This window comes from Anser cygnoides, chromosome 9, assembly GCF_040182565.1.
Source record: "Anser cygnoides isolate HZ-2024a breed goose chromosome 9, Taihu_goose_T2T_genome, whole genome shotgun sequence".
In the NCBI taxonomy this organism is placed as follows: Eukaryota; Metazoa; Chordata; class Aves; order Anseriformes; family Anatidae; genus Anser; species Anser cygnoides.
Window position 1 is genome coordinate 26,025,039 of NC_089881.1, and position 21,483 is coordinate 26,046,521.

The 21,483-nt window shown below is 44.3% G+C and overlaps 1 protein-coding gene across 1 annotated transcript in view; it reads left to right on the forward strand.

Annotated features, from left to right (window-relative positions):
* The first annotated feature begins 1,840 nt into the window (after positions 1-1,840).
* GPR149 (G protein-coupled receptor 149) overlaps positions 1,841-21,483 on the forward strand; it is a 29,975-nt gene continuing 10,332 nt past the window's right edge. Inside the window, exons 1-3 of the mRNA XM_067002709.1 lie at positions 1,841-8,425; positions 9,445-9,637; positions 11,185-11,474. Coding sequence (XP_066858810.1) covers positions 7,457-8,425; positions 9,445-9,637; positions 11,185-11,474 — 1,452 coding nt within the window. The 5' untranslated portion in view covers positions 1,841-7,456. The remainder of the gene's footprint in view (positions 8,426-9,444; positions 9,638-11,184; positions 11,475-21,483) is intronic.

Here is a 21,483-nt window from a genome sequence, read left to right on the forward strand (position 1 = left end):
CTGCAGTATTCCTTCTTTGCAGTGCTTTAGATCCCATGAACACACTGTCCTTTTGATGAGCTCATACTTCAATTAAATCTTTCCATTATTAAAAAAAAAAAAATCTATACAAAAATTCCCTTCTATAAGAGGAAAGATTTCATTGTCTTCCTGTATCCTCTCTTACTACCTTTCTGACCCTTTCTAATGGAAACTCAGTCATCCTTTACATCAGCAAGGTTAATAGACCTTTTTACTGTCACTCAAAGTTAGTTAGCAGCCCTTTCTTTATTCAGTGCTCTGAAAAACATTTCAAAAGAACACGCACAATTGGTTACCCTTTGGGGAAGAAGTTAGAGGATATGGGTATGTTATGAACTGTGATTTTTAGGGACTCCAGCACACAGGTATCACAAAAACGGTGCCTAGAGCTGGCACATTCATTCTCAGCCCATATGACTTTTAATATCTTTTCAAATTTGTTAAGGCTGTGGAAAAGAAACATCTACTCTTTTCTTCCAACATTTTAACAGAATACTTGAAATCTGCCAAACCTGCTTTATCACCTGTATTTCTTCTACAGTATTACTTGTGGGTTTTTTCAGCTTTACCCCAGACTCTTTTTTTTTTTTTTCTTTCCTGATTTTCTGACCTTTTCCAAAGCTTCAAGTCAGAACAGAAGAATTCCTAAGGAAGTCTTAGGAAGGAAAATTTCTACACTCTAAGCAATAGCAGTCTTCTGTAATGGGGGACCTTAAATTTCTCTGTAGCCCTTCCTTCCTCATTCAGGATGGTGAAAGGCTGCCACCTTCCTGCGGAGCTGCTCCTGTCCCTGGGACTCCTCTGGGAAAGATCAGCACGTTTCTGCTCCTGTGCTTATTTGGAGAAATACTACTGTGGTGCATGAAAGCCATCTCCCTCCTTAAAGTAAGGTCCCTTAAAGTCTTTGTAATGTATGTGCAGAATAGACAGGATTCCCTTTTTTAAAATAAGATTTTATCTTTGTTGTTGCATGCAGTAAGGTTTGTCCTGTGCTTTGTCCAATTTCTTTGGATATCATTTATGATAACATTTATGTTTGTGGTTTCAGGGTAAAGCAACACTGGCTTCCTTGCCAAAATAGCATCTCTCCAAGAAACAGGTCAGTGCTAGGAAGGTGATAATTTTGTTGGTATAGATAAAAGCAGTCATAACCAGCAAATACAATTCCTAGTCCTCTAGAGGCAGAATTGGGTTCCGAAGCTTACGATCTTCACTCTGCAGGACTCAGTTTCATCCTAACTCCTGAGGCTTCTCATTCAGCCTTCCTTGAAGGTTAGGGGGAGAGAAGATGATGAGGAAGTAACTATGAAAAGAGAACTGAAGGGCCAAGACAACCCACTGCAGAATTGTTGAGACTATACAGCAGCAGTGCAATGTGCAAACAGTACTACAAATGGCTCTTGTGGTCATTAATTTTATTACTATTGGAAAAAGTTCTACATATACAGCTGATTTTTTTGCTGCTTCCAGTTGGGTTCATAGCAGGGTCAGTCCTTGCCTTTTGCCATTTTTTTCCTCCCATCAGAAAGGGATAATTGTTTCTTTCCAGCTGTTTGGATTCTCCAGTTAACTCTCACAGTGCTGTTTTCCACAGCAGTGTGGTGTTACTGTCCAGCTCCTGATAGATGCACAACGTTTCCTTTTTTTCCAACATGATGAATACATTTAGCAGTGTCTAAAATAAGGGTGATTATAGAGCACAATGTTACATTTACTGGATTTGTTCAGTGATTAGGTATGACCACACTAATACAGCTGCAGTACGGGTGTTCTACTGCTAGTAGAGCTGCACGGCAAAATTAAAAGCATTCATATCATGCTGTTCCATGAATTATATTCATAGCCTGCTGTGCTTTCTATTAGAAAACAAACAGTTACTGCGAGGAGGTGTACTGAAGAATAGCTTCCCTGCTAGCTGTCTGTCTCCTCCTATCAATTCATTGAGCCAGTGGCTGCTCAATAAAAGTGACATTGTGGAGTGTCTTGTCTCCAGAGAGCCATTACGCCACAGCTAGCAGAATGTCTTACTCTCCACACTACCCAGAACTGAGCTTCTCTCCACTTTGGGAGCTGCAGATTTTGCTACCACCTCTCTGTCGTGCCATCCGCTAGAGAAATAACGCCTTCCTAGTGTGACAGACCCTTCTCCTCCTGGTACACACCGCAGCTTGCCTCTTCCTTAACGCCTCTTCCTTCTCAGCATTGCCTTCCTGGAATTATTATTACCTTACAACTCCTTCTTTCTCTTCTGGCTGATCCCACTTTGGACGTTTCCTGAAGGACAGCACATAATCATCTCTGGCAGTGTGCGTACAGAGCAACCCGGCCGGATTCATTCTCATCTCAGCCATCTTGTCTATTGCCAGCCTCACTGAAGTGCTGGCACTATTTTCATTTTTCATTGGCATGCTGTGTATAGGTTTCTGAATGTGTCAGGGAAAGACACACACGTCATGATTGTACCTCACCTAGTGGACACTTTGGGGCTTACTCGCTTTCAGCTCCATTTGTCCTTACTAATTCTGCAGTTCTCCAGAAACGCTCAGTTCACTGCAGTCTCAATCTGCTGTCTACATTTACAGCACAGAAGCAAAAAAGAAAAGTTGGAGATCTGGCAGTGGGCAGTGCTTAGAACTAGCACATCTGCTCAGAGAGGGTGCTACCTCTTGCAGGGACAGGTGGTGATCTGCTACTGCGAGTAGCAGCAATCCTCTGGGTTTGAAATGAGCATCCGCACAGCAAATTTCTGTTTCACTTGAGTTAGAGCTGTTGCAGGCTAACCCATAATGAGCACATAAGTTAAATCATATTTTTAGCTTTAATGGAATTATTCCTGATTTACACTGCTCTAATTGCTCCAATTCAGAAAGCACCCTTTTCCTACAGCACAGCAATACAGCTGCAGCGGAAATGGATTAAGTATCAGAGTATCTGCTTTTTCTTAGAAGTCGGCATGGACTGAGTTCATCTGGGGCAAATAACCAGATGAAATAATTAGCTGCATTTAACCATCTTGTATCTTGAAAGTGTTGTCTGAATCCAGTAGACCAATAATAGTCATTTATTTGATATCTTTTTTAAAGTCTGTTAAAAAGTCTAGGGAAAAAAAAATCTATCAAATGCTATTGAGGAATAAATTACAAAGACATTTATGGAATTATATATATATACCTTTATGCCTGGCATAGAGGCTATATTACCTTCTGAAATGAAATATTTGTACAATAGTTATAATAACCTTGTCTCTCATGAGTGAGAAAAGGAGGCAAACCCATAAGTCAAAGCTTACCTTAGTGCAAGGTATGAAAATAAAATGACTCATACACTAAATAGGATAAATTTTTAAAAACCTATTTGTTGATTGTGTTTTATGAATGGTGAATATTTGATTCACTTCACAGGCATTCCTGAATTGCTACATGTAGTGTGTCTCTTAGAAATCCGTTCATAGACTGTCAAGTAGTGCTGACTTGTTAAAGAGACATTGTTGTGTACTGATGTTTGAAATGAGGCCAGAGAGGAGATTTCCATGCCTTATATATTTTCTGTTTGTGATCATTCTTTAGCACAGAAGAGAATTCACACCAAGATGCATATTCAAAGGACAGTATTGTATTAGGAACCTCCCATAATCCAGGAGTCCAAAGGCAGAGAATGAAGGGAATATAGGTAGGAAGGAATTCAGTCTACAGATGCATGCCTTCCTTGGCACAGCCCAAACCAAGGACTTAGCAGCAGAGAAACGTGTCTTTTTCTTTGTCTTGTTTTCTGCAAGGTTGCTACCTGTGGCTTTCTTGGCACTGCTATATATTCCATTCTAGCACTGTTTCTTTAGAAAATCTGAGGGTAGAAGGGGGGTTGTGATGACACTGTGTGCCTTCTGCTTGCTCACCTGTCACCTCCTCCAGCCATTTGAGCCTGTTCACAGATTTCAGTGAAATTTGAGACTGAAATGGAAATTAGAAAGGTGGTGTTCCTGTAAGTTCTGAAATGCTGCAATGTAAACTTGTCCTTTAGAAGAGAACAGAGAATCCAGTGCAGTTTCATGTGCCCTGGCCATAAAAGTTTTGGTGCTCAGACCCCGCTGGATGTGCCAGTCGAGTACCGCGAGGCACAGCTCCGTGGGAGATCGGGCTGCTCTCACTGGCACTCGCAGAGCTGCGTGCTCCTTACCACAACTGCATTCTCTCTTTAGTTTTAAGATTGAAACTGATTTTTCTGTACTTTTTTTTATTTTATTGGAATTTATCAGTCACACTAAAAAAAAAAAAGAGGGGAAACTGCTCGAATTCATTGCTCCTAAGACCTTCAGGTTATAACTATGAAATGACCAAGGAAGAAAGAACATTTCACCATATTGTAACTTACAGTAAAAGCTGCCACAGGGAATGGCAAGGTGCAGTTCATATAATTAAATACATTCTGTGGGAAGAGAAGCTGAAGTGAGTAATACATCAGCTGCCTTGAATGGATATGGGGATAAATAAAAGTGACTTTCTTCTTAAAAACATTGATGAGCATTTCATTCCAAGTACAAAGGGAATGCATGGAATGAACTACTCATACCAAAGTGTCTAAAAATGTAGAGAGGCAGAGAGCCTGTATATGCACAGCTCGTAAAGTAAGATCAGTAAAGAAATGTGCAACGAAGATTGTACTAAGGGAACTTTCAGAAAATTTGTGGTTGAAATCTGCAGTCAGAGCTATTGGACATCCAGTGCAGGTATAATGGCCTGGGATACAGGAGCAAAAATTCCCAAAGTAGGAAAATTGCATTTTCCAAGTATTATTAACATTGTTTCTAAATACCTCACAGTAATGTGGCAAGAGCAAATGAAGACAACACAGGCAATGGAAGCTTGGAATTTAAAAATGAAAGTAATTGATCATATGTCAGGAAGCACTAAGACATGCCAGAGTGAATGAAGCCTATTTTCTGCAGTTTAACATCTAGGTTAATTGATTGACTTTGGTAGCTAGGAGGGCATGAATCCCAGCCTGTGGTGGTTTTACTCGGGTGGGCAGCCGAGTTCCACCACGGTTGGGATATTTACAAAGTCTCTGCTTTGTGTTCACTAGTGTCTGGTGAAGAGTGGGCTCCACTGCACCCTGTCTGCTGGCTGGGGAGCCTGCTGGGATCTATCTTCTCTGATCAGCTGCTCGTTTTCATAAACGTTGTGGGAAGCTTTGACACCATCAGACTGAAATGAAAATGATCATTTTGTCCAAAGGAACTGAGGAATTAGGGGTGGGAGAGAGACGTGCACATGCACATATCCACACTCAGACAGGGTGGTTGCATGTTTCCTGAGGAAGCCAGACTGAAAAATAGGGGTCCGAACAAGGGTGAATGATGCTTTTTTCTCTTACCTCCTGTGACTGTTCTTCTGATCTGGCTCATGCCGTTAATCTCAAGATTTAGAACACTGTCCTCGATTTAAAGTTGACTTGTGGGGGCAGAGGTGACTGTGATTTGTAAATAGAAGGAAATGAGCCCTGGCCTTTAGCTGGCACAGCACAGATTAACAATCAATAGTCCAGCAGGACGGATAAATCACAAAAGCCAACTCAAATCCTGTACACTTAGAGGCCAGATGGATGGTCCAGATCCAGGACTGCGCCCTGTGTGGAAGGCAGGATGGATGCCACTCTATTCTGCAAATTTGTGACATGAGGGTTGGCAGTCAGTCCTGGTAAAGAGCGTGGGATCCTTGACATAGAGGCAGCCGCGATGTGAAGGGGAGAATGGAAGGGCAGTGGCTCCTGGTTGGGCTGCATAGGGGGAGTGCGTCTTTACGTCGGTCCTGTGGTGAGGACAGGTTTGTGGCTCTGTGTGACACATTGGTGTGGCTTGAAGACCTGGCTCATCTTGGGACATCGGCCTTCCCAGTGCCATGGCAGGGCAGCTTGAGAATGGGAAGGGAAGGGAAGGAGGGGATATTCAGAGAAATTATCATTGTCCTTAGCTCTGATCCCTGCATTGCGGACTTGTCGTGGTAGAGCTGGGGCTGTGCCTTCGCGTTTGCTGCCGGTCTTGCTGAGGGCTCAGCACCCGTGAGCCTTGTGGTGGCTGGTATGGCATGGCACTATGGGGTGGGTAGGACTGGGCGAGGATCCGTTGTTATTAACAGGTTCCTAACCAAGTGGATTTGTAATGTTACACAGATTAGTACGTAACTGGAGCAGCCTTACAATATAATCCTTAATCAGAAAATATTTGTGCTGCATCCCTGTCAAGCATTTGAATGCAAAGTGGTGCTGAAAAGAAAGGAGAGGCAGAGTTCTCCAAGAAGACTGCATTGAACTTACCTGTCTGCTTGACATCCGAGTGCTGAAAATTTTGTCAGCTTGTAAGCTTCATCGGTATTCCTCTTTCTCAAGAGAAAACACGCCTAACATACCAAAACGCACTTGGCTGTGGTTCTATCCTTGTATTTCGTTAGAGCAGACAGTGAGCATTTAGATTTGAACCACACGGGGAATGAAAGTTTTATAAACCCCAGCCTGAGCAGAGACACCACACAGGCAGGGAACACCTTGCTGATGTGCGTGGCTGTTCCCTGCCATTAATAACAGGCTGCCACCAAGTGTGACGGCACAGTTAGTGTCCGTACGCTGTGTGCACACGCACACGTGTGCAGTGGGAGCAGGGGCACAAGAGGCAGAGCAGACACACCCCTTCTCTTTCTTCTTCCTCTAAGGCTCCTGCAGCTTTTCCCCCGTGCTAAGCTCGGAGCGCAGAAGTGCAGGAGGCTGAAAGCAGCCCTCCAGCTTGTGATGCACAGCCGTGGAGCAGCCATGGGCTTTACGGGAATGACATTTACGGCTGACATCAGATCTGAGTATTTGCATTGGATTTCAGTGTCAGCATCGGAGGTGTGGCTTGGCGGGGACACTGTCTCAGCCTTCTGATCAGCCAAGAGGCAGCTCCGGGGTGGGAAGATACTCACTCCCCTCTTCTCTGCTATCCTGCTTGCATCTGACTCCTCCCTCCTGCAGCTCCGAACAGCGCAGGGTGAATCCAACAGCCTCCCATTTCCACTATGTTCTCCCCGAGCCACTAGAGCTTGAAGATACCTGACACTGCCTTCGTTGCAGCTGGACTCGTGAGTAAGGCACGTTGCCTGATATCTGTCAGAAGTGAACGGCTTGTTATTACCTGAGGAGACTAAATTAGCCATCTTCCAGTACTGAAAGGGTTATGAAGAATTGCATTTTTTCCAGCACCTTTGGTACTTCACTGTTGCCTGATTTTTCAAGAGCATGTGTTGTTCTGGTGATCGGGGATGCGTAGACCTGGATATTTCTTCATCGGATGCCACAAAAGATAAAGGAAAACAAAGAAACTTGTGATGTGGAGCTAACAGTTATGGTTTCAGCTCGTGAAAACTTGCAGAGTCAGTGAGAAGGCAAGGAAAAAGATTTTCCAAGGACAATGTCGGTAACGCATAGTAATTTGTCAGTCAATGGGACGAGCTTCTTTGCTGAAAATCACAGCATTATGGATAAACCCAGTGAGCAGAGAACTTTGAATGTCTTTCTATTCTGCTTGACTTTTGTCATTGCATTCACGGCGCTTCTGGGCAGCATTTATTCACTAGTTTCTCTGCTGAAAATGCAAAATAAAACCACAATTTCAATGATTGTGACCTCTTTGTCAATAGATGATTTGATCAGCATTGTGCCAGTGATTATTTTCATGCTCACCCAGTGGTCAAGTGACGTCCTTCCCCAGCCTCTGTGCACCACCTCAGCACTTATATATTTATTCCAGGGCATTTCTAGCAATCTCAAAGGGTCTCTTATAGTTTCATACAACTTCTACAGCATCAATAAAACTGAGACAATCAGCTGCAGCGCTTCCAAACGGCGAGTGAGCATGGTGTGGGCAATTCTCAGCATTTGGATTGTCAGTTTGCTGATCTGCATTTTGCCTCTCTGTGGCTGGGGCAAGTATGTCCCCACCTCCTGGGGTTGCTTCATTGACTGTGCCAGCTCCTACATCTTGTTCTTATTTATTGTCTACTCACTGTGCTTTTGCCTCCTCACAGTGCTGTCTGTCCCTCTGACTTACCAGCTGTTGTGCTCAGACGAGCAACAGCTGTTGCACATCGATTACCAGGAAATCTCTCGAGGCTACATCACCCCTGGGACACCCGCGGGCTGCAGTACTGCCACCCCATCTCTGTCACCGGTGGACCCTGTGGATAAAACCTTGAAGCATTTCCAAAACGCATGTCCAAGCTCTGAGGCGGATTTGAGGAAAGGTGTGGCTGAGAGCAGCGGCCTCGAGCCCCGCTGTGGGAGCAGTGCACAGAGCAGGAGCTTCACAGTGGGCTTCGCCCAGAAACGATTCTCACTGATTCTCGCATTGACAAAAGTCATTCTCTGGCTTCCAATGATGGTAAATTATCAGATCGCTTTACTCTTTAATATTTACTTACGTTTAAATGGGTCATGAGTCGTCGTGCCGTGAACTGCCATTGCCATTGTTCCTTATAGTGTAGTTTGTGTCAGCAAAAGTCCTTTTAAACAGGTCTGTGTCACACTACGTGAACATAACTGGGTTTCAGCTGGTTTGGCAGAACCTGATTCATCAGTGTGTTACTCTATCATCACATCATTTGTGTCAGCTGAATCCAGGGATGAATAAGGTCCACCTTTTTGTGTTTCCAGATGCCTGACAAGCATTTCTTCAGCATTGTGGGGTCTGAATGTTACTAAGCTAGCTTTTCTGCCTCTTGTCAACAGCAGTGAGTCACGTCCTTTGCTAGGCTGGCTGGAAAATAAGTTTGTTAGAAATATGAGGTTTGTTTGCATCTTTGTAATCTGTGTACAAAGAGCTTTTGGCGGGGGGTGCTGTCCATGTGCATGCAGCAGTGTGTTTGGGAAGAGGCACATTCACGTGCAGTTAGGAAGGAGGAGGTTGAGGACATGGAGCGTGGCTCTGGGTTGGTGTTTTCTCTGCAGCTGGGATATGTTCAGACTCGGCATCTGAGTTTCCCTCAACTGAAAGAGGGCATCAAAGAGGGCAGCACATCTGCAGCACTGTCCTGTGTGGTACTAAGTTCTCCTGTTCCCCATCAGGATTTGGAGTTCCTCAGTACCAGGCAGCAGAGACCTAGCTAGCGTCCCGCCTAAGGTGCTTGGATTGTGAGTAGCTCGTTTTAACGGTGCTCACCATCTGTATTTAACATTTTGCTTAAGCAAGGGATTTTCTGAGAAATGCAGAATGAGGAGGAAAGTCTCTGACAGTGTGTTTTCCCTGCTCTCTATCGGAAATAAAATTGTTGGGCTGAACATACAAACATACATGAAAACTTTGGGCTTTTACTTGTGTCACATTCACGGTGGGATATTTTGTGAATTCATGGAATTCACATGCCTGAAGTAATTTAAATTTCAAAATGTTCTGCCTTTCAGATACAAATGGTTGTCCAGCACATCACTGGCTTTCAAAGCCTTTCATTTGAGACTCTTAGCTTCCTGCTGACTTTGCTGGCTGCCACCGTCACCCCAGTATTTGTCCTGTCAGAACACTGGATCCACCTGCCCTGTGGCTGCATCATAAACTGCAGAAGGAATTCATATGCTTTGTCTTCAGAAGAACTCAAAAGTAAGGATGGGAGGCTGACAAGCGGGTGGGATGTATCTCGTAGTAAACAGGGCAGGAGATTAGTGTCAGTGACAGTTGTTGGTACTCCTTGAAATCATTTGCCTGAATTACATAGACACTCTTCAGAACAATATATGAGCCTCACAGCATTCTTGCAAGACAGCTGGAGAAAACTAAGTTAATTGGTACTAATGGATACTGAGGCACAGATGCTTGGTGATTTGCCCAAGTCACTGACAGATATGTTAGCAGAGCTAAAGGACTCTGAATCCTAGTTTCTGCCTCCTCTCTTACCTGGGAAAGATTTATCTGTCATAATCTGACTTTCACTAATGAAATACATGGACCATGCTAAACATGTTTAATGTCATGGGGAAAAACCAACAACATGTTAATTACGAGCAAATTATAAGAAGGAGAAGAGCTATTGTTTGTACACCTGCCCTATAGCTGTGGCTGGAAATCACAGTGCCACCAGAAAGCAAACAGCAGAGGACAGGGGCTGTGGGAGGGGCACGTCTCAGTGCACGCATGGAGCGTGTTCAAAGCTGAGCACCTACCACATACTTTTTAGCCTAAAACTTTGCACGTTTATAAATTTTAGCTGAAGGTAACAGAGGCTGACAAACCTTCACTGATAACCTTCTTGGAATCTTCTAAAGGCCTGTTTTTCTCTGTGCCTCAGATGTTTGCGACTAATATCATTGAGAAGTTTTAATACAGTGACTGCTAAGGTCAGAATTTCACCCATAATTAAATATGATGTAGTAAGCACACAAGCCGTTGAGTAGAAATACAAGTTTTATAAATGTACCACTTAACCTTTTCGTTTAGAATGTAGTGTGATAGGCTTGGCGGGAAGATGATTTCATTAGTTCAATAAGACACTTCTCCAGTTACTACATAAAGCAAAATAAGAAAGCGGAGGGTGAGGAATCTCAGATGATTTGTTATTGAAAAGAGAAAGAATGAAAGGATATAAATAGTGATCGAGAATGTGTATTTACTTAAATTGAACAATTGTTTGATTACTGTGTTAGATTACTTGGAGCACTGAATTTAGAATGGAGAATATGGAAATGTTTCATTATGTAAATACTTTCAACTATTTGTTATAGAAATCTGTTTGTCTTGCTTGACTGTTGGCATTGAAGGTTAATTATGAATTCTCAGAAATATTTTATCATTTTGTACAATTTTTCGTCTGTGAGAATATGGCCAAAACAGGCCTTGAGGCAGCAAAAATATTACAAAACTTAAGTATTTTCTTGTGTGTAGCCCATAAAGCGACATGTATTGTGTGGTTCTGAGAACGGCAGGTAATCTGCCAGTTTCCTGGAAACCCTGAACTTTGGAGTATATCCCTTCTGAGTTCATTGAGAAGGTAGCACGACAACACACTCTGAGAAATCTCTTCTCAACAATGCGTTCTTTTTATGATAGAAAATTGTGACTAAAAACTTATTCCATGTTCTAGAATGTCGTTTTCATCGTTTCCCTTCTTGCCTTTGACTTTCCAACGTGACGTTGTACCCCTCTCTCTTCAGCCAGACGCAGGGGTTTCGAATTCAACCTCTCCTTCCAGCAAGGCTACGGAATCTACCGAATCTCCCCCGAAAACCACCACCCCGACGGCGACGGGAAATCCGCGTCCTGCCCCAGCCTGGGGAGCCCCGGGAGCGCGCCCGGCGCCCCGCAGCCGCCGTTCAGCACCGCGGCGGCGGACAGCTCCCGCGCGGCCGGCCCGGGCCGCCGGCTGCCGCAGGCGGAGGCGGCGGGCGCCGAGCCCCCGGGCTGGGAGTGGTGCCGGAGCAGGTCGGAGCGGGCCCCTCGGCAGGTAAGGCGCTTCCTTGCGGCGGCGGGAGTCACTTCGCAAGGAAAAGAAAAAGGGAAAACAATTTCCTAACTTTTTTACAAAAAAAAAAAAAAAAAAAAGGGTAATTTTTCCTTGCTTTGACATTACTGTTAGTTCCTTTGGTCGGGCAGTTACTTCTAGTAAAAGGCGTTGTCTGCTTTAGTACCTGCACGCCTATTGCAGGTTCTGGTCCTGCAATAATTTCTCACTCGTTTCCTTAAACGTGTTTTTTTTCCACCATTACTTTGCATACACCTGCATGATCTGTATATGGTAAGCATTCAGTACAAATTCTGTTAATTCATCCTAACAAGTAGGAATTCTCTCTCCAAAAGACTCCAAAAGCTTGTATTTTTAAGCGTATTTCGAGTATCTGGTGACTTTTTTGTCATGCTTGTCATAGTTGAAAAAACGAGAACTGAAAAAACAAACACGAATAGTGAGTCCACAGAAAAATGCAGATTTAAGTCAGGTCACAAAGTTTACTATTAGATTCAGACAAAGATTCCAAGTATTAAATTGTTTGTCCCTTTCCTTTAGAATGTGCACAGTTATCATGAAAATGAAATTCTGAAGAATCTATTATTTTTCAGGAGCTCTGAGAGAGAAGTGATTGAAGGTGGAGTCCTAATATGCTAGCCCTTCAATTTAACAGTTTGTAGAAGATGTCTATAAACTTATCTTATGCAGTTCTTTGCACAGAGGTCCTGATCCTGCCCTCTCACTGTATTGAATCCAATAGAGCTATAGAGCTTTTCACAGCTTGAGAGAAGAGGAATATCAAAACCCATAGATTTCAAGGATGTACTGTCTAAAACTAATATGCAGAGCTCCAGCCTTGCTATGGGACTCTTTCATCTATAGGTGTGCCCTGTTGAATGTACCCCCATAGCCACAGAAGTGAGGGTTTGCTTGCAGTGCTCAGATTGCAGAACTATGGGCTGTTCCCTGTGCAGAGTCCTCCTTCATGGAAGCCGGTCCTTGCCGTGCTGATAGGGGCTTATCATCATCATCAGGATCGGTGATTTCAGCAGGCTGGAGGCATTTTTCTTCTGCCATGACAAACCTTGTTGTGAGTGCCCATGCTGAGAGGGTCTGCCCTGACTTCTGAGCTGGGGTCAACACTAGAGAGCCGTTAGAGAGAATTGTCCCAAACTGTCCTTTGTGTAATGACAGACTGAAATTGGATCAACAAAAGGACAGTTATGGTCTCATGTAAGAACACGGGCTTAAAGGAGAACTGCCAAGTTTTTGTTTCTATAGTCAGAGTTTGTTTAACAGGAAAAATATTGCAACCATTGATGTAGGTTGAATGCTGAAAAGTATTTTAGCTCTTAATGTTAGCCATTCCCTCTCCAACTGTCTGTAAAGCAGGCAACAAGTGTGAGATTTTCTGTCTCCTAAGAATTGGTGGTTACAAACCAAAGGCTGAACACTGGCATGAGGTACCAGGCAAGCCTGCAGTCTGACATCTGTAGTGGAAATTGAAATGAGCAACAGCTACTTGTCCCTGTGGAATTTACATGCTGCTCTCTTCGCGTACCAGGCTATAAAAAGCATCTCAGGGTGGTCTAAGGACTGAAAAAGTGCAGTGGTGTGTTGTGCAGTTATCTGCTCCTTCTGTGTGCACCTGTGCTGGGCAAAGGCGTTTTTGCTCTAGCACACAATTTTGGTCTGCGTAAACAATGCACGTAATGATCGTCTGGCAGCAGAGGTACATGCCTGTTCTCGAGATAAACCAGTGCAGTTTTGTGTGCACAGTTTTCATGCTTTATATGCAACATAGTCACAGTTATGTATTGCTGCTGTAAATTGAGACAACTTAAAGTGTCAGTTCTGCCTGCTCACCTTGGAGGCTTCTCTTGGTGGAATGCAAAAGGAGCTAGGATCAGCTTTTTAATTTATAATGCCCAAGCAACCAGGGAGCACATGCCCAAGGACTAAAACAAAGAGCAGAATCCCCTCTTCCTCTGATAAACACGAGTTTATAAATTGAGCTGAAGTAGGAATTTCTGCTTGATATTTCTGATATGATTGATCATCCCTTTCATGAAAAGGCAAATGTTCACTCCCTTGCAGTGTGCCGTGATGAACTACGTTTGTGGGCAAAAGTAAATGTTGACTGAACCTGGTTTTAATCTGCTAGCTCTTGGTACCCCATTGTGTGCATGTATAGTTTAGTTAATAGTCGATATATCACTAGGTTCATTATTAGCCCTCCTTGCTATAGTTTCCAGACTTTTTTTTAGACTTTTTTTTTTTTTTTAATAATTTTCCCATCTCTCGTGGCTGCCATTTCAAATTGGTAGACCTGTGACTTCCATTACAGCAGGTATGAGAATCTTGTTGTGAAGTAGTTGGCAATGACTGTGTGTGGCTGGCTTTACTTGCCCTGAGGCTTTATATGTCACTTTTGGACAGACTTCTTCAGTACTTGCATTACAAGGAATCCTAATTCATCCTTTTCTGACATTTTCCAAGTTATAACCCAGTGTGCAGTTGCCAGGCATTAAGGCTGCTACGGTCTAAAAGTTCAAGGCTTCTAAGTTACAGATCTCATTGTTTCTGACATTCAGCACGAGCTTCCAGAGCTTCACAGTGCTGACATTTGCTTTGCTGGTGAAAAAGGGCAGACTATGAAACTCCTGCAAGCATTGTAAAAAGAACTTTAATGCATTTCTCAGATGTATGTTGGGTGAAAGATCAATTTGGGCCAAACATTAAATAAGTTAAAAGCCACCCCTTTTATTCAGCCTACCTAGAGTCCCTAAGTATCTAAAAAGAGTCACTTTCTCCTCATTTCTCTCCATTACTCACTTTGTTAAAAAAGGGAGTCTTTCCCTAGCATTTATTGACCATGTACTTTGCTTCATTTGCCAATTAAGCTAGCTAACTGGGGAGAAGACAGCATACCTTACCAGGAAATGGATGATTATCTTAATGAGATAAAAGTTCCTCATCTTCAGTAGTTTCAGACTATAAATGCTTGATGACAGAAATAAATATAGATGTTCTTATTAGGGTACTTCCAGCTTTCAGTTCAACAAACAGAACTTGTAATAACTTACAGTAGGAGGAAGAATAGCAATTGCAGATGAGTTTTCTGTGTAGCTGCAAGTGGCGTCATAAAAGTGTTGTAACGTGCTGAATTTCCACATAGGAAAGGGCATGGATGCTCAGTGTGAGGACTTATTGAGGAAAACATAATCTCAGTCCCTTTGCACATACTTGTTGAAAATATACAGTGGTTTGTCCTACAGGACATTCGAATGTATTTTTCTCACATTAAAATTCTGTATCATTTCTGTTCTACTACCTGGATTGAAAGCACAGAAAGTACCAGGAAATTTAACAGAGTACGGTAGTAATAGGGGAAAATATGTTCCTCACAGAATGTGCTGATGTGCTTTTAGCTTATAAACTCCCCTTTGTTTCAGCTCTTGTAAAGTGTCTGTGTTAGAGCTGCCGAACCCGGCAGGCTGGCAGAGGCCAGGCGGCTCCGTGCTCCCACTTGCATCCCGCAGCGCGGCCGGGCGCCTTCGCAGCACAGACCTCGGGCACTGCATCCCACCGTGAGCCCCTGGGCCAGGCTCAGGCCCCCCCCAGTGCTCACCCTCAGTCCCCCGAGCCCCCAGTTCTCCAAGCATCTGGTTTTGAGCAGCTGCTCCAGCGCTTGGCTCCTTCATCCCTTATCCTGCTCACCAGCCAGTGGGAGTGTTGTTCCTGAATATGCGCGGCTGTACGCATGCACCGCAGCTGCTGCCACCCCGGGCATGTGGCAGGAATCTTTAATGCTCTGTTCCTCTTTTCTCCCATGCTTCTTCCTCCCCAAATTACCTTGATCCTGCCCTTTCCCTGCTTCCCATCCTTCCCCTAAACATCCGGTAGGAAGTGTTGCACAGTCCCCAAATGCTTTCCCCCTGCGCCCCACGAAGCCCCATACCCCTGCAGGCAGCAGCCCCCCAGCAAGTATTTCTTTCCAGCAGGACAACTCTTGCTGGTGCAGTGCTGTTGTTTCCATCACCACTGATCTTACCGTGCAGGTGAAGCCTGAGGACCTGCCTCAGTTGTGGCCTGCTGCTGGCTGCGGCTTTTACTTGCGCTGTGCTGGTCAGGCAGAAACAGAGCTGGCTGTCACCAGGTTTCTAAGGGACTTTTTGTTAATCTTTCTCACAGTCACTTTGCAGACTGAAGAGAAGAAGAGATAGAAAAGGGAGATGAGATGTAGTGTCGTAATAAAAGCAGGCTTGAAGGAGCATAGGTTCATGGAAGAAGCCCAAAGTTCTCTGAGAAAGCTCAGGAGGAAGAACAGCAGCATGCTGGAAATGAACCCGGCCTGAGCATGCTGGAGCCCACAGGCAAACCCAGAGTGCTTCCTGCTCAGGGTACCGGCAGCACCTGGTGCATTTTATCCTTTACAAGAAGGATACACACAGAAAACACAGACCGTTCACTTCGTGTTACTTTAAAAAGCTGTGGAATCATTGAAAGGTAAACTGTAAACTGAAATAACTTCTGCTGTCTGTGCCGACCCTGTAACATGGTGGTGCTTAATTCAGGAAATGCAATTAGGCTGTATACTTCCTGCCGCAGATCACTAACGCCACGTCAGTGTCCAGAGGTCGTAGCAGTGAGTGAGATTTTTAGTGGCGCTGGTTTAGAAAATTGACATAGTTTGAACAAATTTGTGTGTGTCTGTGCGTGTGTTGATTTATATTAGCCCGCTTAATTAGTTATGCTATTTTCGTAGGCATCTGCAGTGATCCAGAGGTAGAAAAACATTAATCCGGTAGCATTAAGATGGCTGTGTATGGGGTGTATGATGTGCATGATGGCACCTCAGGGGGTGAGGTGCAGCCGTGTCCGCGCTGCCTGCATGCCGGCTGCACGTTGCCCCCAGGGAGAGCGGTGCAGGCTGCAGCACTTGTGTTAGCGGAGAACTGGTGGGGGATCCTGCAGCGGCTGGCTTCGTGCTCCCGTTTTGTGCTTCTCAAAAGGAACTGAGAAAAGCAAGAAGCTGAGAAAAGGACGAAGCATTGATGAATGACCTATTGTCTTTTTTTTAGCCTTATTTTTGAGGATTCTGTAATTTATTAGTTATCATTATTTAATATTGATTTCTTAGCCTTAACTTATTTATTCCAGTCCTAACCCAGTCTTGTGCTGTTAGCCAGTGCTAGTGACTGCACGACTTCCAGACCACAAAAAGTCATCGCAAGAGCAGGGTAGGAAGTGTTCTGTTTTTCATTTCCAGAAACAGTCCATACGTGCAGACTGTGTTTTCCCTTCCACTTACTCTGATTATCTTCCAATACATCTATTATAAGCTTTGTCTGTACTTTGAAGTTTCACTGATGTTTTTTAGAGGCCGCCATCAGAAAGAATTGACCTAATCCCGTGGGAATTCCTCAGTCCGTTGCCTGACCATTGACACGGCTGCTCTCTCTGAGGGTTAACCCTTTTTGTGGCTGTACTTCTCGAGGTCTTATGCACAGTATTCTGTTCAGTGTCTAGTTCTGGTCTTAGAAACTAATTAGTTAAGTTACCTTAAGAGTTGATGGGGGGTTGAGTTCCACAGCCAGCTCCTGTGCCCCTTTTTAAGTTAAAGCTATTGCTGGTTTTGGGGGACTGGATCTTGAACCTTGTGCTTTGTATGCTTTATTGGAATTTTACATTTAGTAAGGAAGACTGACATTTTTCATTGCTGCCAGTTGGAAGTGGGTTTACACTATCCACTGACAGTACGAGGAGCTTTGCATCTGAAGCTCTAAGCTATTTCGGAAATCTTTACAGAATGTATTTTCTCTGAAAAATATTTCTTTTATAAATATTCACATGCACTCATCTTTCCCTTTTAATTTGATCCTGTCCAAGTTTGTTTACACAAAGCCTGGGAAAAAACTGGTCTCTCTTCAGGTATCTGCAATGGAAGCTTGTAACTATTAATTTATAAATATTATTTGTTATTCATCATTCTTTATTTTCCTATTTTAAAAGATTTACCTGGCTCCCCAGGGAGCAGGCACAGTTGCAGGGTATTCTCAGAATTTATATCGGAGCTGTGGTTTGAGATTTCTTGGAAGGAATCATTTTCAGTTATGCTAAAATTGAAGTTTGGAAAAATGTGTAAGGTAAACTAACAATGTAGGTGTATTTATTCACCATTTTGATTACTGGCTTTTCGATAAGACCTGTGGAACCACCGAATGGCAGAAGCACCAGGGGCTTGGATAAAAGCGTGAAAAATTCTGCGTAGGTGCCTCAGCTGGGGTAAGCGGAGGTGGCCGAACTTTGGGCAGTAGATACCTGCCGGTTCCTGGGGGTTTGCAATTTCTGTCTATTCACGGATGACCATGTGGAGTGCTTTATCAAGCTCCGTGTGACAGAATGCAAGAGAATTAGCCAGACTTCCCCACTGAGTGGTGAGATTTGAGAGCTTCATGCAGGGCGCGAATGATCAGTTGTTTATTGCAAGGGAAAACAGAAGTGCTGGACTGCAAGGGAAGGCTGACAGAGGGCTGACCCCCAGCTGTACAGAAAAGGGAAATGGTGCCAGGCGCAAATACTGACTCTCCAAGACTGAAGTCTTGTAATGCCACCACAGCGAGGTGCTGAATCTGCAGGTCCAGGCTCACGGAGCGGCCGTGTCTCCGGTATGTCCCCCTGCCAGGGAGGGAAATGCCTGGGGTCAGCGGGCACCCGGGGGTGCCCAGTGCTCTCTGCCCAGTCTCCTTGCTCCCACGCAGGGAAGGACGAAGGAAACAACCTCCAGTCTGAGCAGTAGATGGGAGTCTGCTTGCTCGTCCAGTACTGAATTCTCTTGAGAATACGGAGGGAAAGTGGAATTTGTCTGTGTCCTGCATATCGTCTGGGTAAACTCCAGATAAGCTGATGTAGGAGTGCTGCACTCTGAGCAAGCAGCAGTACCTTCCTTTCAGCAGAATGAAACCTGAGCACAGCTGAAGGGGGACACCAGGATGTGGCTCCTTGTGACTGAGAAGCATGTGGAAGGAGCAGCATGGCATAGGTGTAAAGCGCATGAACAGAACAGAATAGTTTAGATGGAAGGGACCTACAAAGATCGTAAAGTTCAACTGCAATGAAGACGTACATTTCTGTAATACTGGCTTACACATTATATGACTTTGGATTGACATCCTCCTTGTATGTCAGCATGTGAAGAGCTGAAAAATGTCACCAGGTTCCTGTTCTCACCCCTCCCCTCAAGGTCCTTCCTATTGTGTCCTGTCCACCTTTTTCTTTCTTTCTTTAGCACTTTCCAGTAAGTTTACTCAGTCCTTTCACCTAAAAGCTGTGATTTTGCCTTTGTTTCGATGTGGGAAAAATGAGCACAAAAAGAAAGCCTCCATAAATCTTGTCTTGCTGCAAAGCTGGCACATGGCAGTGGCTGTGCTGATAAAATAAAGACAGAGGTGGGAATACTGGGTGCAGTGCTGTGCACTAAATCGCAGTGTTTACAGGCAAAAATATCCTCTTGGGCTGCATCCTCCGGGTAGGGACATAGCTGTGTTTTTCCCATTATCACTAATGGAAGTCAAGAGGCTGAACCACATGCAGTGACCTGCAAATGTGCCCCCTTATTTCTGTCCTACAAAAGCCATCTTGTACGTTTCCTCCCGGCGCTGCCTCTGCAGCACGAGTTGTTCAGAGGCGTCAGGTGGTTTTAGTCGTCATGCTAAGGGTTATATGTGGGGTTTGCTCAGTTACAGATGAAATGCTAATCCTTAACTTTCCCATTTCTCTGTCCCAAACATACCCCGTATGCTGCTGCCGACCTGCTGCAGGCTGCACCGCGCAGGGGGAGCGGACACTGCGACGGGCTCTGCCCGACACCAGCCCGACACCCCAGGCAGCAGACCTGCCTAGCTTTGCGAGCTGGGAGGTCAGAAGCAGGTGTGGGTAGGTGACTTTTAGCTACTCAAACTTCATCAAAACAGACGAAAAATGAAAACATGTTTTACTGAAGTTTGTAAGTAGCGGGGTTGCTGAATTGGGGGTCTGATCCAAAATGTCCCAAGTGCAAACATTGCAGCTTTTAGTCAGGTAAATACTCCGTTGTAACTAGCAGGGCTTTGTCACAGTCTGCACAAAGCTTTCATCTGAAGAGCTGCGGGTATTTCAGACATCCGATGCCAACAGCCACTGCAGTACTTCAGAATGAAGCAACTCTTACCAGGACTGAACATTTTTCGTGCTGGCTGTGGGGAGGCGGGCGAGTGTGTGCCAGCTGGCCCGCGCTGCTCACTTGCCTGAGATTATTAAGGGAAACAAGGGATCAGAAATCTCTCCCTAGAAGACATTTTTTTCAACCTCTGAGCAACGAGTACCTTGCAGAAGGCTGTCCATTTTAATTTGCATTTTGAAAGCAGTAGTTTTTGTTCCGTTATTTTTTCAGACCTTAAAGAAGCAGAGAGAAAGGTATTAATCACTTTGATTCAGCTTTTGGAGAGAAGGGTGCCAGACAATATATGTGACACCTTTGATTTTCTGTTGAGGCTGTGTGCTACTGGGAAGATGGTGCTGTCATGGAAAATGCCATAGCTGGTTGTCCCCTCATCTTCAGTTCTGTGAGGAAAGAGTAACTCCATCAAGGTGATTTCTCTGGGAGAAAAGTGGCATGAAAGAAGAATGAGGCAGTGTTTTTTATTTAAGACCTATATAGGCCAGCCATAATTGAGAGGGAGACAAAAAATTGTACTTGTCATTTCTAACTCTTGCTTAGCTGCATTTTTGAAGGATACCTTTAACATCTTATAAAGTAGCAGTGTATCTCCCTTTCCCAAAGAGATTGGCTGTAAATATGTCGTTTTTTTTTTTTTTTGCCGCTAGTTAAGAGCCTTCAGGCAACAGAAATCTGCCAGGCTTGCAATGTTTTATAGGCTTTCTGATTTTTTTTTCTTCCTTTGACTTGATTACCTCACCTACGGGTTGCCTCGAGCAAGCTCCTTCAAGAGACTCTGTGTATAGGATCTGTTTGTGCCCTGCGGAGAGGAAGGGGGAAGCCTGTGTAAATGATTTCAGTTAGGAGGAGTCAGTGCTGTGTCTCTGACTGCAGTTGGAAGGGTTTTTAGCAGTGATAAATACCCAGACTCTGTCTCACTCCAAGTACACTGTAAACACTCCAGTTAACATGGAGTGAGTGGACTTGAAGATTATATTTGCTTTCCACTGTCCTGTACAACTATATCTGTGCTAACTTACTGTGGTGTTCTCATCCCATCTCTTCTTGCTCTTGGTTGGAAAATCGAGGTAGCATCTCACCATCGTCTTCTAACTCTGCTCTGAGCAGGACAGAGTGGTGTGGCCTTTGTGATGCCTGCTGACCCTGCTTGCAGTAAAACTGCAGTTAACTCTGTTGAACTGCACCAACAGGAGGAAAACTGAGAATAGAAACATTCGCCCAGGAGGACAAGGCTGAATACAGGCAGGATCCCACAGATTAGTCAATCGCTGTATTTTCCTGGTAAGAGTGACCACCATTTCAGTTTAACTTTACAGTACCAGCTGCTGAGCAGAACGTCTGTTAGTGCGGTGCTTGCAAAGGAACTCAGAGCTTTTTTCCAAGACTGGCAGTACCTACATGGAATAAACTTCACCAAGCGTGGTGAAAAGGGCAAGGCTCAGTTTTGCAGCTGTTATAAAAATGGGACTGAATGTGAGCAGATCATCTCCCATGCAAAGTGGAATTTTAAAGGACTTTCCATTGAGCTCATTTACTTCAGGCACAGCCAGCTGAGTACAGGAGTTCTGATACCTGGCTGCAGTATCCTTATCTTGGATGCCTCGGTTGCACCTTCTGTGGCCAGTTTGGTCCAAAGGAAAGTCTGTCCAGGCTGGGCAAGCCAATGACAAACCCAAGTTTTCAGGTCATCTGAGGTGAGCTTGGCTATTCTTGTCATACCCGACTGGCTCTAAATTTACTGCAGACGGCCTCTCAAAGGGCAAACCATTGCAGTAATTAATTTTACTG